At 37.2% G+C, this 17217-nt stretch overlaps 1 protein-coding gene across 3 annotated transcripts in view; it reads left to right on the plus strand.

Annotated features, from left to right (window-relative positions):
- Positions 1-17217, plus strand: part of CSMD3 (CUB and Sushi multiple domains 3) — a gene marked incomplete at its 5' end in the record, with an annotated part of 631488 nt that overhangs the window by 352886 nt on the left and 261385 nt on the right. For all 3 annotated transcript variants that reach the window (XM_082045128.1, XM_082045129.1, XM_082045130.1), the window contains 3 exons: positions 3767-3949; positions 5050-5376; positions 12003-12197. In XM_082045128.1, coding sequence (XP_081901254.1) covers positions 3767-3949; positions 5050-5376; positions 12003-12197 — 705 coding nt within the window. The remainder of the gene's footprint in view (positions 1-3766; positions 3950-5049; positions 5377-12002; positions 12198-17217) is intronic.

Raw genomic sequence — 17217 nt, forward strand, 5'->3', positions numbered from 1 at the left:
AAGTGTTTTGGAACAGCTAGCATGAATTTATCAAGGGTAAATCACACCTGACCAAGCTGATAGCTCTTTTATAATAAATCACTAGGTCACTGGACAAGCGGAGAGCAGTGAATGTTGCCTACCTCAACCTTATCAAGGCTTTTCACTCTGTCCACTCATTTAGAATTGGGTAGGTGAATATAATGTCCTGAATTGGATGTAAGAATACTGTAGGAGGTAACCAGTAGGTGAAAAAACAAACAAACAATGACAAAATAACAACACAAACAAAAAACAACAAGAAAACCCACAAACAGGTTGGATAATAGGGTAGAAGGTAATATTTAATGGATCATACTGTACTGGAGGCCAGGAACAAGAAGAGTACCACAGGTGTCTACTTTGAGATACTCCATTTTGTCATTGGCTGTGAAGAGACTATGGAATGCATTCTTGTGATATTTGCGATGACATCAAATGGGGAGAAACAGTCAAATATGCTCAAGAACAGTGCTGCTATCCAGAGGGACCTATACAGGCCAGAGGAATGGGCCTGCAGGAACTTCATGAAATTCAACAAGGTCAAGTGCTAAATCCTGCACCTGGGAATGAACAACTCCTATACACAGTAAAGGCTGGGGAGTGCTTTTCCAGAAAAGGTCTTAGTGCACTGTCATACACCAAATTGATTGTAAACCAGCAGCATGCCTTGGCAGCAGAGAAGGTCAGAAACATTATGGGCTAGATTAATAGACAGATCGATGGAGCACAGATTGATGGAAGTGATTGTTCTCTCTTATTTGGCCCTCCTTAGACTCTATCTAAGATAGTCCATCCCGTTTTGAGAGACTGATTAACTGAAGTGAGTTCAGTGGAAGGCTGCCACAGTGATCAGGGACTGGAGCACTTGCCATGTGAGGACAGCCTGGGGGAGCTAGGCTTGTTCAACCTGTAGAAGTAGGGCCTAATATCAGTCTGCCAGTGGCTATAAGGAGGTTATTGAGAAGACAGAAGCAGGTTCTTTGCACTGGTACATGACAGAAGGATGGTGGGACAATGGACATAAGTTAGAACAAAAGAAGCTCAGACTGGATATAAGCAAAAATATTTTTTCCATGCAGACAGCCAAGAAGTGCTACAGGTTGCAGAGAACATTCTCCAACCTGAGAGGTTTTCAAGACCCAACTGGATAAAGTAACCTGATCTAACTGCAGAGCTGAGCCTGCTTTGAGCAGGAGCAAGGCCTAGAGACCTCCTCCATGGAAAGTAACAAGGATTTCTTCAGGTACATAAGAGGACAAAGGAACATGAAAGAAACTGTATCTACCCTGATGAATGAAATGGCAGACTTGGCTACAGCTGACATAGAGAGGGCTGACATACTCAGTGATGTTTCTGCCTCGGTCTTCACCAGCAAGAGGCCTAACCACACCACCCAACTCACAGAATCAAAAGAGAGGGACTGGGAGAATGAAATACTGCCCAGTGTAGGAGATCAGCTTAAAGACCTTCTAAGGAATGTGAATGAACGCTAGTCTATGGGAATTGATGAGATGCATCCCAATGTCCTGAGGGAACTGGCAGATGAAGTTGCTAAGCCACTATCCATTATATTTGACAAGTTGTGGCAGACTGGTGAAGTTCCCAGTGCCTGACAAAGAGGAAACATAACCCTCAGTTTTAAAAAGGAAAGAAAGGAAGACATGGGGAAACTACAGGCCAGACAGTCTCACCGCTGTGCCCAGCAAGATCATGGAGCAGATCTTCCTGGCAACTATGCTAAGGCACATGGAGAACAGAGATTGGTGACAGCCAACATGGCTTCACTATGGCCAAATCATACCTGAAAAATTTGGTGGCCTTCTGTGACGGGATTACAGCACTGGCAGATAAGGGAAGAGCAACTGATGTCGTCAACCCAGACTTGTGCAAAATATTTGATACTGTCCCACACAACATCCTTCTCTCTAAAATGGAAAGACATGGATTTGATGGATGGACCACTTGGTGGATAAAGAATTGGATGGATGGTAGCACTCAAAGAGTTGTGATCAATGGCTCAGTGTCCAGATGGAGGCTGGTGTCCCTCAGGGGTCCATACTGGGGCCAGTATTATCTTTGCCAGAGACACGGACAATGCTATTAAGTGCACTCTCAGGAATTTTGCTGATGACACGAGGCTGAAGCTGAGTGGTGTGACTGATACTCTAGAGGAAAGGGATACCATCCACAGGGACCTTGACACACTTAAGAGCTTCATCTGTGTGACCCTCAAGAATTTCAATGAGGCCAACTGGAAGGTCCCAAACCTGACTTGGGGCAATCCCGAACATGGATAATGATTGGTTGAAAAGTGGATTGAGAGCCGCCCTGGGGAAAAGGACTTGGGCTACTGGTAGATGAAAGACTGAATATGAGCTGGCAATGTGTGCTTGCAGCCCAGAAATCAAATAACATCCTGGGCTACGTCAGAAGACCTCTGGCAAGCAGGTTGAGGGAGGTGACTCTGCAACTTTACTCCACTCTCATGAGAAGCTACCTGGAGTACTGTGTTCAACTCATGGTCTCACAGCGTAAGAAAGACATGGACCTGCTCAAGAGGGTCCAGAGGAGGGTCACAAAGATGATCAGAGGGCTGGAGAACCTCCCCTGTGGGACAGGTTGAGAGAGTTGGAGTTTTTCAGCCTGGAGAAGGCTCCAGGGAGACCTTATAGTTGCCTTCCAGTACCTAAAGGGGGTCTACAGGAAATGGACTCTTTATTAGGGAGTGTAATGATAGGACAAGGGGTAACAGGTTTAAACTGAAAAAGGGTAGATTTACATTGGATATAAGGAACACATTTTTCATTATGAAGATGGTGAGACACTGGAATAGGCTGCCTCAAAAAGTTGTGTATGCCTGTCCCTGGAGCTGTTCAAAGTCAAGTTGGACAGGGCTTTGAGGAACATGGAAGGTCTCCCTGCCCATGGCAGGGGAGTTGGAACTAGATGATCTTTAAGGTCCCTTCCAACTCAAACCATTCTATAATCCTAGCTTGAACTGCCATTGTGAAGTTTGTGAAGTGCATATGGGTGAGAAATGTTTTTAGCAGATCCCTCTATGCTTGAATCTACAAGTGAAAGTTCAGGACAGTATGTAATTTGAGATATTATCATGGCTGTAACAATTGTAGAAACAGGAGAGAATCATTCAGGTACCTTGCAGTTAAGTTTACTGAGGGAAAATGTTAAGTATAGAGAAGTTATTCTTGCATGTGTGTACATAATATGTGTGTATATAAATGTGCATATATGTGTCTATATACATATTTATGCATGGCCTCCTTTTGACTTCGGGTGATTTTTTTGTCACTACTCCCTTTTTTTGGTCATGTCGTTTGTTCATCAATTTAAGCTCAATTTGAAGATGAACAGTGTTTACACAGTGGGATGCCAGTCTCTGTTGTTAATTTTAAGCACTCAGATACTACAGTGATACTTTAGTTAATATTATCATTGCCTAAAATTTTACAAAATAAAAAAAAAAGGAATATTTTTCCTCATATCCTTGTAATTTGAAGTACCCTATTAACATAAAAAGCTCTGATTTTTCGAAGATACTTATAGAGAGTTTCCTCCTTCAGAAACTAAAATATAGAATCAGACTCAGTGGTGTGTTTCAGCAACTGTTATGTAGATTATTTTAATTTTCTTGTAATAATCTGTAGTTATTTTCTAGATGTAAGCATGTACCCACAGGGAGTTTGTTTTATTCTTCTATAAGTAAATTCCTTACTTATTTCAACAGAAATTGAAAAGGAAAGCTGTGGGGATCCTGGAACACCATTGTATGGTATCAGAGAAGGGGATGGATTTTCTAACCGTGATGTTTTAAGGTTTGAGTGTCAGTTTGGATTTGAATTAATTGGAGAGAAATCTATCATTTGCCAAGAAAACAACCAGTGGTCTGCAAACATACCAATCTGTATTTGTATGTACCAAATATTTTTTATTATTATTTTTTAATACATAACATTATGATAAGTTTTTTCTTATGTGTAATAATTTGTGTGATTGATTGCAGAGTTAGCACAATGCAATTAATTCCACTGACAGGGTGAATTTACTTTTGTTCATGGTGGGTTTGCCTAATAATTATGCCCAAGACTGGTTCTAGAACTGCTAAAACATTTTTTTATTTTACTAGTAACTATTAAAGCAGTTGTATTTATGTGATTTGATATAATGTTTTATTATTGGCTTTTTTGTAGCATTCTGAAGATTTTATATGTATGATACAGTTTTTCTAGCTACTTTTATAAGTTAATATATTTCCTTAGATTAGATGTTGCTGAATTGTAATCAAGAGTTTAAATTATTTACGTTGTTTCCCCATGTGTTATATATGAATAATTTTTAGCACTTAAATGATCATAGATATTTATAGCTCTCTTCTGGTTATGTTGCACAACATAAGTAAAACCAAATGTTGTTATACATATTTGTGGCAACACCTTTCTTAATTTTTCCACTGAAATAGTACAGATCAAATATATTGAGAGTGCAATCTGTTGCTTTCATCCCTGCAACTCAATAAAATATGGCTTAACTGGAATGCTTGAGTATAAAATATTATCCTGATAACAAAAAACCAACTCTGTTGTCTCTTTGAGGCCAGTTAATTTCTTGTGCTTCTGTGTGAACAGCAAATGATAAGGGCGCTATTGACTTTCTGCCTCTTTAATGTGCTCAGTGAGAGGTCTGCGCTTCTAAACAGTTCCCTAAAGGAGAAAATAAGTGGTGCCAAGTGATTAAAGACTGTTGAACATGGGTAAATTGTAAGGACTACTGTGGACTTCCAGTGCAACAAGGATGTTCTTTATTACTCATGGGCTCTGCTTAGGAGGTAGTTTCATTGAGGGGAAGTTAGTAAGAAGACAAGAAAAAAAAAAAGTACTTTATTTCTGGCTTCTTAGATCATAACAAATACTGATTTATTCAGCTGAGCATCTCTTATAACAACTCTAGTGATAAAATAAATGTTTATTAAAATGCTTTATTCTATTACCTAATTTCTCTCTTTTTTGACAGTTCCTTGCCTTTCCAATTTCACTGCACCAATGGGAACAGTTCTTTCCCCTGATTATCCAGAGGGATATGGGAATAATTTAAACTGTATCTGGACAATAATTTCAGACCCTGGGAGCCGAATCCATCTCTCTTTTAATGACTTTGACTTGGAATCTCAGTTTGACTTCCTTGCAGTTAAAGATGGTGACTCTCCAGATTCCCCCATAATAGGAACATTTACTGGTGCTGAAGTTCCTTCCCACCTTACTAGTAATGGCCATATTTTGCGTCTGGAATTTCAAGCTGACCATTCAATGTCAGGACGTGGATTTAACATAACTTACAACAGTAAGTAATAATATTTATATACATAAGTATGTGTGTGTGTTTTCTTTTCAACTTACAGTTTAGGTGATACATATAAGTATGTAAAAATACGTTATGTTAATAGACCTTCGAACAAATCCTATATAGCTACAAATACCTAATTTAGGTGTTTAGATTGTCTTTCAAATACAATGTTAGGGCTGAAAATATGTGTATATTTATCATTTATGACATTAGAAATCATTGTGATGGAAGTGACAAGTCAGGCCAGTTTCAAATTGTAAACCAGGACTTTACTAAATTTGCTAACAGCACACTTTGTGCTGCTGGTTAAATTCTACATAATATTAATCACCATGATTACATGTACAAAAATTTTACTCTTGAACACTCATATGCTAGTTTAGCTGTGAATGTGTGTAATAACCTGGAGCTGATGGCTGCAGTCCATGCTAATTTCCAGTCACTGTTGCTAATATGGGCAGCCACAGGAGTACTTTGGTAAGAGAAAGAAAACTACAATAGACTTGTCTTCTTTTTCTCTGTTTTACCTTCCTTATGGCTGACGATTTTAAACTGTTTTTCCTGCTTCCAGAAAAGAAGGTCTCCTGTTCTCCTGGTACTACTTACCTTGTGTTTTTTCGTCTTGCCAGTCATTCGTGACTATTCAGGAAGATGATGTCTCGCTAATTTTCAGTCCCTTGTGCTTACCTTGTCTTTTGTTCGGCATTTTTTCTGCTTGAATGCCTCTGTGGGCAACTACAGCTGTCTGTCTTTGTCCTTTTGGTGATCAAATTGCTCAGATGCTTATTTAATATGCCTGTATGTTGTGCCTAGCTACACCATTACAATGTTAAAAGAAGTACGAGCTGTTGTTAGTTACTCTTGTAATTTGTATATGGGCTAGAGGTAAGTTCATATTATTTATATCCTGATTAATACAATTTTAAGTTACAGCTCTAACAGCCACAGGGAAGGAAATTTCTAGACTGCTATTCAGAAAACTTGCAAGTAATAGTAGTTTGCCTTCTGTCTTGAGTGCTCTAATTTGTACATATCTATTTGTAGCTTTTGGAAAGGAAGCCAGCATCTTCTGTCACTTTTTGAATTTTATTTATCTATTACACAGAAACAGAGAGTTTGCCATTGAAATACTGTCTGTGTTTTTCATTTCTGTCCTGGGGGAGGTGAAAATGTTAAAATTAACCAAAAACATGCATAGCTCCATATTTACTACTTGGCACCACATTTACTGGCAGCATAATAATTGAAGGTGGCATTAAATATCTTCTCCAGTACTAAATACCATTAGCACTTATTCACCTTTTTGCTAGCAAAATTGTTACATTTCTTCTGAAGGACATGTGAAGAACTACCTGTGTTTTATTGCTATTGTATTTGGCATTTATCTCACACCAAAGTCAAGGCAGGATATATTCCCACTTCGGGCAGACATAATGGTGCAATATATAAACCCACCGCATGAATAACACTGCAAAATACAGCATGAAGCTTTCCTGGGGGCATATGCAAAATTAAACCTTGCCACCCCAGCAATGAAGTGAGAAGGACTGGGCTTAGCCAGGTTGTTCCTTTAGGGGAGCTGGAAGGAACTTGGAAGGAGAGAAAATGCCTGAAGTATCAGGCTTGCTTCTATGTGTAGAGGCTTGTAGGGATAAGAGAGTGGCTTTTGAGGTGATCATCATATCCTCCAGCGGGAGCTGGCTCACCTCACACATTTGGACTTCTTTTTTTTTTTTTTTTTTTCTTTGTGATAATAGAGGTAGTAGTTTTCAATGCCAAAAGGTAGACAAAATAGGCAAAAAAATATGGATATATTGATATTCCCAGAAGTCTGATGTCAGGAGTAACTGCTCCCGTTCCTGTCTTTCTCCCTATCACCTAAGAGTATAATGATTCCAGAGGCTTGCTTGGAATGTAAGTGAATCTTCAACTACACGATTTGAAGGAGAGCTGCATACACACATTTCCCCTTTCCAGAAGTATGTGTTGAATGCTTGGCTGCATGGAAAAAAAAAAAAAAAAAAAAGTCTTCATTGTTGAAGATCTTTTACTCTGGGGAGGGTGGGGTGGAGTGGCAACCAACCAACCAACCAACCAAGGCAACACAAAAATCATTTAAAACAAAGTGGAAATGAGGTTAAGTGAGCTTGGTAATTGAGAGACTCAGACTTCACAGTTTTCTCCAAGGAATATTAATCATTAAAATTATTTTTTTCATAGTATTGCAAAGACTAGGTTCCCTTGTGGCCCTCTACCAAAAATCATAGTTTACCTCTCCATCATTTTTTTTCCTTTCTGTTTTGTTTTTAGATTGTCAGTCTTTGAGAGAAGTATTTCTTAAGACTTAACTTGAACATTGCTGTCTGAATAGAAAAGAGATAAGCTGACACCAGACTACTGTGTAAACATTATTTTTCTGATATTGTCTTATATTTCAGCTCCCAGTATTCTATCTTAGTTGCTTCATCCCCAGGTCATTTCTCACAACTGTAAACGTGAAGAAAATGTGGTGTCATCTTATTGGTTTCTATAGCTCCTAGTCATCATTGCAAACTAAACTTTGAGTTCTAGTTAGGTATCTTAGTACCGTAACTAAATATTGGAAATTCAGGGGTTATTCAGTACTACTGAAATATAAAATTATTTATTAAAAAATGAGATATTGAATCCATGTTTCTTAACAGAAGTTGTAACATTTTCTCTATGTTTTACTCTGTTTCATACAGTTTTAACATTTTTAATGGTTCTGTTTACTTCTTTAAGGTTACACTTTAGTGTGCTCAATGGTGTCAAATCTAATGTCGAGGAAAAAAGTTATTGGAGGGTCTAAGGCAGTCTTCTTGGATAAAAATTAGGTTTGTGTGTAAATGAATATTCTCAAGTCATCCCCTTTTGCAGAACTAGAACTAAAAATAGGTCAGTTAAAGTAGTATTTACAGTAAGAAAATAGAAGTTCCAGTTTATTAGCTTGAAATAATTCTTCTATTCAGTTTTTGTTTGGAAATAGAATAATTATTCAAGTACTGTCAAGATGCCAAGTTTAATATTTCAGGGACATATAAATACACTTAAAGACACTTGTCTGAGGAAATTCCTGTCCCTTAAAATTTTGCAGAGTTCCTTGAGCATGTAGTAGTCTGATTATGACATTTCTCAATTATCACTTAAAGTATGCACTGATAGTACCAAATGGTACTATTTTAATTCTTATAAAGAAGTAAAAATGCATTAACTTTTGTCAATTGTATCATGAAACCCACTCTGAAAATAAAGATTTTAAAGAAGTGTTTTCTATATTTGAACAGTTTTCACACATTCATATATTTATTTCTCTTTATGGGTCTATTTAAGCTAGAATGGAGGTGTTCATGTGTATGTTAAATTGTAGCTAAAATCTACTTACTAAAGTAAAAATAACTCCAGAAAACATGTCTAATCTTTATTTAGTAAAGATGGATACAATTTGATAAATTACACAAATAATCTTTCCATAATAAATAAAGGCCAAGAGAGAGGATAGAAAAGGAAAAAAGAATTAACATCATTTTCACTCTGTCTTGTCATTCATAAACCTAAAGTTTATTAAAAATATCCATTTTCTGCTAACACTCCAGCTTATATATTTCAAATCTTACAGTCTCTTTTTGCTCCCTTCAAGAGTAGAACAGTATATCACAGAAAAGGTACAACATGATTAATCTTTTCTTAAAAGAGTATGGGCTATAAATGCAAATAACTTCATTAATGTTTTTGAGGTATAGGATAGGGAAAATAATGCTTGCACATAATCTGATTTTTAAATAGTATTTCTCAGAAACTATTTTTATTATGGCAACATATGTAGTTTCAGATATTTATTCTCAGTCCAGTATCTTCCAAATTGTTTGATTTTTGCTAGTTAGTGGACTGCTTTGAGCTATTGCTCATTGATTAGGGTGTAGGAGGTGCTGGGCAAATATTTTTCTATAAATTTACATCTGCTGTTTCTGCCAGTTGATTTAGTTGCCTTTTTCATTACAACTGTTTCATTGTGCTTTGTTTAGCAAAAAAAATTTACAGCCCTATGAACTACATAGCAACATGACAAAGGTCAAACTGTGGACCTCTGACACCAGCCTAATTACTCAAGTAATTTCAACTCAGTAGGCCAAGACATTGGCAAGCCCAGATGCTGTTTTTATATGCAAAGACTGCTTTAGTCTGTTTTATTGCTGTGATAGAGTATGTCCATCACAACATATTTTTGATGCCATTCCCTCCTGCTAGACTTTTTTAGTCTCAGTACTTCCCAGGATAGGATTCTTCAAACTGTTAGGTACTACATACAAGTATGAGTTTACATGTGATGGTACTGAGTAACCTACCAGTTATTTGCATAACTTTAAATAATATTTATTTCACAATTTTTTTTTTTATGAAGCATTTCTTTATTATTTCATATTCTCTTAACTTGTGTTTCTTCTCTGATATTTTCCTCTGAAAGGGTTACATTTACTGCAAAGCTATTGTTAGACTTAGCAGCTAAAACTCTTCATATGCAATCTAGCAAAACTATTAATCCTGCCAGTGGACCACTATTTTCTGGCCCTATTTCCAAGGACCTTTCAAAGCAGACTTCAGACCAGAGGAGTTATGTCTAGCTTTTTCCTGCCTTCCTATCTCTTGAGAGCTCTGCAGTTCCTTCTTTTCACATTTTTTATCCAAAATGCAGGTTTTGACATCCTTCTGAGTTAATATCAGAACTGAAAGTACTTCATCATCAAGCTGTGCTACGATTGTGCTGCCTGTGTTTTTTTAAGGAAACTGTTTAAAATACCAGTATAATCATGGTAGTTGATGACTGTTTAAAGGATACCAGGATACCAGAAAAACTGAATCTCCTCTCTACATGTAATATTGCATAGGGGACTTTTCCATGGTTTCTTGATTTATTGATGGTGGGTAAAATGTTAGTATTATGTTATTTTTCTTTTCACTTTAAGGTTTGTGTATAACATTACATCTCTACCATGATGCTTTTCAGAAGTATAGGCAGACTGAATTTTACTCATCAAGTAGTGTAACTGCAGTCAGGCTAGGCTAAGAGAGTGACTGCTGTTGTCGAGAAGAGTTGTCTTTCATTCTCTGGCCTTCCATAGCCATCCTATACAGTACAATTTGTTCCATAGGATCAGCAGCAGCAGCCACAACTCTCAGTTCCTGAGCTGAAATAAAGAGCCATGAATTGATTTTGCAGCCTTAATGAACTGGTGACACAGACAAGTAAGCTATACCTGGAGTCAACTTTTATGTGCATTTACAGATAACACTTTGAAAATCTATCTCTGTGTTGTCTGAAGCAATCGACTCACTTAAAATGATGACTGTGCATGAAGTATAGGAAAAGGTTTAGTAACCCCTATGAAGAAGTATGGCATTGCACCATTTACAATGTTGTCATCAAATAGTAGACAACTATTCAATGAAAGCACTATTTTCATTCCAAATATATGTCACATGTTCTAAGTCAGAATGTTAATAAATTAATGTTTCCTCTTGTCTGTTATTATGATTTTTAATACTTTTGTAATGCAACATCTGAGAAATCTTTCTTCTAAGTTAATCAAATATTACTTTTAAAAAAATTCGGAGCAGGACCTTGGATAGGTTTTGTCTAGCAGACACATTAATAAAACTGCAGAAAAATATTGTGAAAGTAACTTTTTAGAGCATTGTCCTCTCTGATGTCTCCATATGTAAACATATTTATGAAGATATAATTTGCAGTCATCATATGTGAGGAAGGTGGATATTGTGCTTGTAATTGTGCTTGTTCTCATTTAAAAGTGAACATTCTTATAAATCTAAGATATATGTGCTGTATTCTTCTTAACAAATAAAACTTCAAAATATAATAAGTAATTAATACACATCTTTTAACAATCATGTTATAAATGTGACTTTGCTCAGTTTGTGTGGGAAGATGAGCTTGTTCTCCCAGAGTAAGGCATATTCTGCAGTAAAAGACATGGACTATTTTTGTGATAGTATCTAGATATATACAGGGAAATAACAATTTTTTTTTTTTACACAATATATATTTCTTTGACCTTAAACATAAAAATACAGTTAAAGTTTCAGGTTTTCTTTCTTTCACCAACATGACCCCTTTTGTAGCTGTTCACTGGTTCTCAATACAGGAAACAACACAGACTATGGCAATATCAAACACACCGAGGTCAGTATGGCTTGAATAGTTCTGTTGGTGAAGTGAAAATACAACAGGTGACTAAAGTTATTATATCATAGATGCTTGCCCTGCCCTTCTGATGGATGCTTCTAGCTCATTGTAACATTGGATAGGATGAGGTATTGGAAAGGAGAAGTTAGTCATCAATGAATTCTGCCAGAGCCTACCTGTCCAAACTAAGATTCAAGCTGGTATAACTTTATCATATTTAAGCAAGTTTTTTGTACTGGTTTACATTTTCTGCTGTTGGTCAGGCTTTTGTTTCTTATTTCTTTATAATATAAATAACTTGTACTTACTAGCAAAATAAAATCCTAAAAGTGTTATCTTACCTGCAAGAGTTATACCATTTCCCCTCCTTCCTTTTTTTTTTTTTTTTTTTTTTTTAAAAAAGCATTTGGACATAATGAGTGCCCTGATCCTGGAGTGCCAATCAATGCTCGTCGTTTTGGTGACAACTTTCAGCTGGGGAGCTCAATATCTGTTATATGTGAGGAAGGATTTATTAAAACACAAGGAACTGAAACAATTACTTGCATGCTAATGGATGGAAAAGTAATGTGGAGTGGACCTATTCCTAAGTGTGGAGGTATGTATAATATTTCTTTCTGATTCAAGACCTGATGTTATGCCTTTTAAGTTGTCACCAATTGAAGTTCAGATATTTGCCAACAGATAGCACAAAGATCCTGTAAAACCTAGTCCTTAGCAAAGGAGTCCAGTAAGGCATGAGTTTTTATTATAACCCTGTCTGCAGGAGTGAATTTTTCTCATAACTGTTATAAGGACAGAAGAAAAAGACAGAAAAATATCTGCATAAACAACTATGATGCAAACACTGCAAACCTCTGTAACAATGAAGGCTCATCTAAAAAACTTATTAGGAAAGGAATAGGAATAGTTTATGCTGTTCATACTTTCAGATAGCTCTCATTTGGCACTGGTGGAACTACAATTTTCCAAATAAATGTTATGCTTGAAAGGCTCTTTTTTTTAAAAAAAAAAAAAAACATGTATTTGTCCACTTTGAGAAACTGTATAAAACAATGAGCTTCAGTGCTAGAAATTCACCAATAATATTAATCTCTGCATTTTTTATTTCCAGCCCAATCAGTATAATTATTGACCTTGTTAATACCTAGGAGACACAGATATTAGGGGAGAAGAAAATAAGAAAATACTTCTGTTTTCACTGAATCTTATTTTAGTATATAGGTATGATAGTCTATTTAGTATACTGAAGGTTTCTCTTCTTCAACTTTAATATTTAAATCTCTTGTTCACGTTGTCACTCAAAGTTCTTAAGCAGTCAAGAAAACTGGGTGGTTGTTTTTTGTTTGTTTCATTTGTATTTTTATTTTATTTTCACCCAGATTCACATAGGAGGTTTCTTCAAAGTACAGCTATTGACTTCCTACTTGAGACTGACAAACAATTTAAAGTCATTTGAGTGCTCGATTATGTTTGTTGATGCAATATTAGATTAGAATGAAGACGTTGTTCTCTTTGCAGGTTACACTTTCAAGGTTGCTTTAAAAATCTCAAATAAATGGGAATACTTTAAAATATCTGTCCATACACAAGATAAACTGATCCATAGGTGGTCTGAGACTCTAAATGGGACCTTTATTGGAATCCTAGAGTCTGGAACACTGTTATATTTTAATTAGGTGTATTTATCAGCTGTAAAATGAGATATATTTTTTAAATTTCAGATAAATTTGAAGACAAGTAAAAATATTTTTAAGCTAATAATGTAATTTTGTCAGTTCAGAATTTTTATTGACTGTACACATTTATCTATAACACATAGTCATATCATGTAAGGTGAAGTTTGCTTGCCCGACAGATAACTCATAATTTCATTGTCATATCTTTCAAGGTAAAGGCATGAACTCCACATATGGACTAGGAGACACTGAAAGTGGCTGCTGTGGAGTTTTCCTTCCACTGCAGAAATATTGACTATTTCAATTTTTAGGAGAGAATTATTTAACAATAAACATGGTGCAGATGGAGAGGGTCAGCATACTTGTTTTTCAGACCAATCCTGGTCAGCCTCTGCTGGGGCTTCCTCCGAGCCCTCCCAATGCCCAGGATCCTGTTTCCACTCAGCCTGGGGCTGTTGGTCCCTGCTCCAGCAATGCCACAAGAGTGCTGGTCTACAGCCCTATTCTCTGCTGATGTCAACAGGGCTTCCTGGTTTGACCTCAGACCTAACCCATCAAATTGCATTCACCTGGTGGTCACTTGGCTGTCACTAGGCCCTTTTCCTGTCAGCAATCCAGTCCTGTTCAATTTGCTTAGGTAGAGTTGGATGATGCTCTGTCAGTGAGGGCACTAACTCTGTGTGTGTGTGTGTGTGTGTGTGTGTGTGTGTGTGTGTGTGTGTGTGTGTGTGTGTGTGTGATCATCCTTGGCTTCTCTAGCGGAACAGCCCTGCTTTAGTGTTTTGAGTTTTGGATTCCTGCCCTTGTGCATTTCAGCCTTCCTGTGTGAAGGTTATATGGAGGATTTTCCAATAATCTCTTCTAAAGGTATGCTGTTGTACCTGTGATGCAGCTCTAACCTTCACTTTCCTGCTTAACTCCTGTAATGCTTAATATCCTACTGTTCGGTAGCATGAGTGATAAGATCTTGAAAAAAGTGTCTAAAACTATCTACAAGATACTCAGTGATTAGCCTGTCATCCTCAAAGCTTTGTTCATACTCCCATACAGAAATTTCCTGCCTCAACCCCTGCATCTTACTGTAGAAAGAAATAAATAGAAATGACTTTGTGAGAATTCTTAGATCAGGCTTAGATTAACTTTCAGTATTCAGCATAGACCTGTGTTTGACAAAGAGATTCTGGCTGATGAAAGCCTCTAGTTATGTTATATTTCTAGTCTTTTGTTTTTAACACACTAGCAGTGGATATGAATCTGCCAGGCATCTATCAAACAGAACTAGAAGAAAGAACAGAGGCTGAAAATCAATGTAAAAGAGGTCAGGAAAACAATCCTTTGGCAAGATGACTGGAGAGTTTTATTTTCTAAAAACAAGGCTCTTTAAGATAAGCCCCATAACCCAGCTGTTCAGAAAAGAAGGACTCCTGGGTCTGGGAAATCAGCAGGTGATGGTAAGCATAAAATAAAAAAATTCTACTAACTCTGGCACTGCAGGCATCAGGAAGAACCATTATCAGGGGAAGAGTAAGAAAGATTTTCTTTGGAAAAACAAACAAACAAAACGACAACAGCAAAACACTCTATTATTGTCAGATCCCAAATACAAAGATAAATTATTTTTAATTTACGCAATCTTGTAATTGGCATGATTTTTAATACAGTATCCATATAAGCATTTTGTAAGAGTTACTTTTTCCATTCCAAAAATAATCTTTGACAGTTTTGTGTAAATTTTGTGGGGAAATGGAGCTTTATACAAGTTCTGAAATACCATTTTCCAAGTATGGTAGTAGACTGGCTCAGAATAAAACCATCTGGTATTCCTATTCTTGTTGATGTACTTTGTAGTTTGTAGGCCCCATATGCATTATGAATATGTGCAAGTGGTTAGACACAATAAAGTGTAGAGATGATGAATGCAGTAGATCTAGCCTTCTGGTTGCTGAGGCGACTATAAGTTTAAATAACTTACTGTTTGACTGGTGCTGTTTGCTGAAATTAATATGATAAAGGTATTTTAAGATAAAATATGAGAAACATTTTAAAAGCAGCATTGCTGGAAAAAAAATACTAAAGTTGGATATTTAGAAATGTTTGCAATATATTGAATTGTGCATTTTATATAGCTTTTAGAAACCTTTTTTTTTTTTTCCCCACACAGTAGGAGACAGATGGACTATTATGTCCTTAAAAATATAAAATAGCTCTTTACAATAGTTTGTCATTTTAACATAGGAGTTTGGTAATCTTCTGAGAAAAATGAAGATCCAGCAAATATATGATAATTCATGATCTTCAATTTGGAGGTGTTTCAACCAGGGCAAAATTAATCTATTTTTGTAATGGAGCAGTCCAGAATAATATAGGCAATTGTGTGTACTACACTGGTTTGTCAAAATGAGCAATCAAAATGTTTTGCAAAGGTATTAGGTGAAAAAAACCCAGAAATTTAAGAAATAGTCATGTGTTTGGGGAAAAATTCTGTATATTTCACACCATTTTTAATAGAGACACATACTTCTTAATAGTACAATAAGACCTTTCCAGCTTCTTTATGATACACAGTGTGGCTCATTTATTTTCATTGTGTAGTCTCGTATGCATAATGTCCACTGGAACAATGGTATTATGAAGCTTTATGGTGCAGCTTTCTCTTCCTGCAAAGTAAGATACTTCTTCTCTCTGTCTAAATGGATACTTACATGATACTAGTAAGCGAAAAAAAAGAGTGTTTTCTGATAATTAATTACATAGTTATATTTGTGATGGGACAGAGTGTACTCTCAGCAAATTTGCCACAACACTAAACCAGGAGGAATGGTGGATATGCCAAAGGGTTGTGCTCAAATCCAAGAGGGAACTCTACAGGCTGGAGAAATGGGCTAATAGGAACCTCATGAAGTTCAACAAGGGGAAGTGCGAAGGAAGTCCTGCATCTGGGGAGGAACATGCACCAATATATGCTAGGGGCCACCGAGCTGGAAAGCAGTTTTGCAGAAAAGGCCCTGGAGGTCCTGGTGGACACCAAGTTAAAATGTGTGCCCTTGCAGCAAAGAATACTAATGGTATACTGGGATGCGTAAGGCAAAGTATTGCAAACAGATTGAGGGAGGTGATCTTTCCCCTCTAACCTGAGTACTGGTGAGGCTACACCTCGAGTTTCTGTCCAGTCCTGGGCTTCTTGGTGTGAGACAGATACGGACATACAGGAAAGACCCTCAAAAATTATTAAGGGATTGGAGCATCTTTGCTATGAGGAAAGGCTGAGAGAGCTGAGACTCTGTCTTCACAGCAGCAATGTTACGTCCTCATAGAATCAGAGAAAGGTTTGTGTTGGAAGGGACCCTTAAAGGTCATCTAGTCCAACCCCCCTGCCATGGCCAGGGGCATCTTCCACTAAATCAGGATCCTCAAAGCTCTGTCCGACCTTACTTTGAACAATTCCAGTGATCAATAACCTCTCTAGACAACCTATTCCACTATCTTACCACCTTCATCCTAAGAAATGTCTTCTTTGTATCTAATGTTTGGGTTGCAAACTGGCTTAGGGAGAGAAGCCAGAGAGTGGTAGTCAATGGTGCGGAGTCTAGTTGGAGGCCAGTATCTAGTGGAGTGCCCCAAGGGTCAGTGCTGGGGCCAATATTATTCAATATATTCATTAACGACTTGGACGAGGGAATTGAGTGTACTATCAGCAAGTTTGCTGATGACACCAAGCTAGGAGGAGTGGCTGACACGCCGGAGGGCTGTGCTGCCATCCAGCGGGACCTGGACAGGCTGGAGAGCTGGGCAGGGAATAACCTGATGAAATTTAACAAGGACAAGTGTAGAGTCCTGCATCTGGGCAGGAACAACCCCAGGTTCCAGTATAGGTTGGGAGATTACATATTAGAGAGCAGTGTAGGGGAAAGGGACCTGGGGGTCCTGGTGGACAACAGG

The sequence above is a fragment of the Streptopelia decaocto genome (assembly GCF_964273445.1).
Source record: "Streptopelia decaocto genome assembly, chromosome: 2".
In the NCBI taxonomy this organism is placed as follows: domain Eukaryota; kingdom Metazoa; phylum Chordata; class Aves; order Columbiformes; family Columbidae; genus Streptopelia; species Streptopelia decaocto.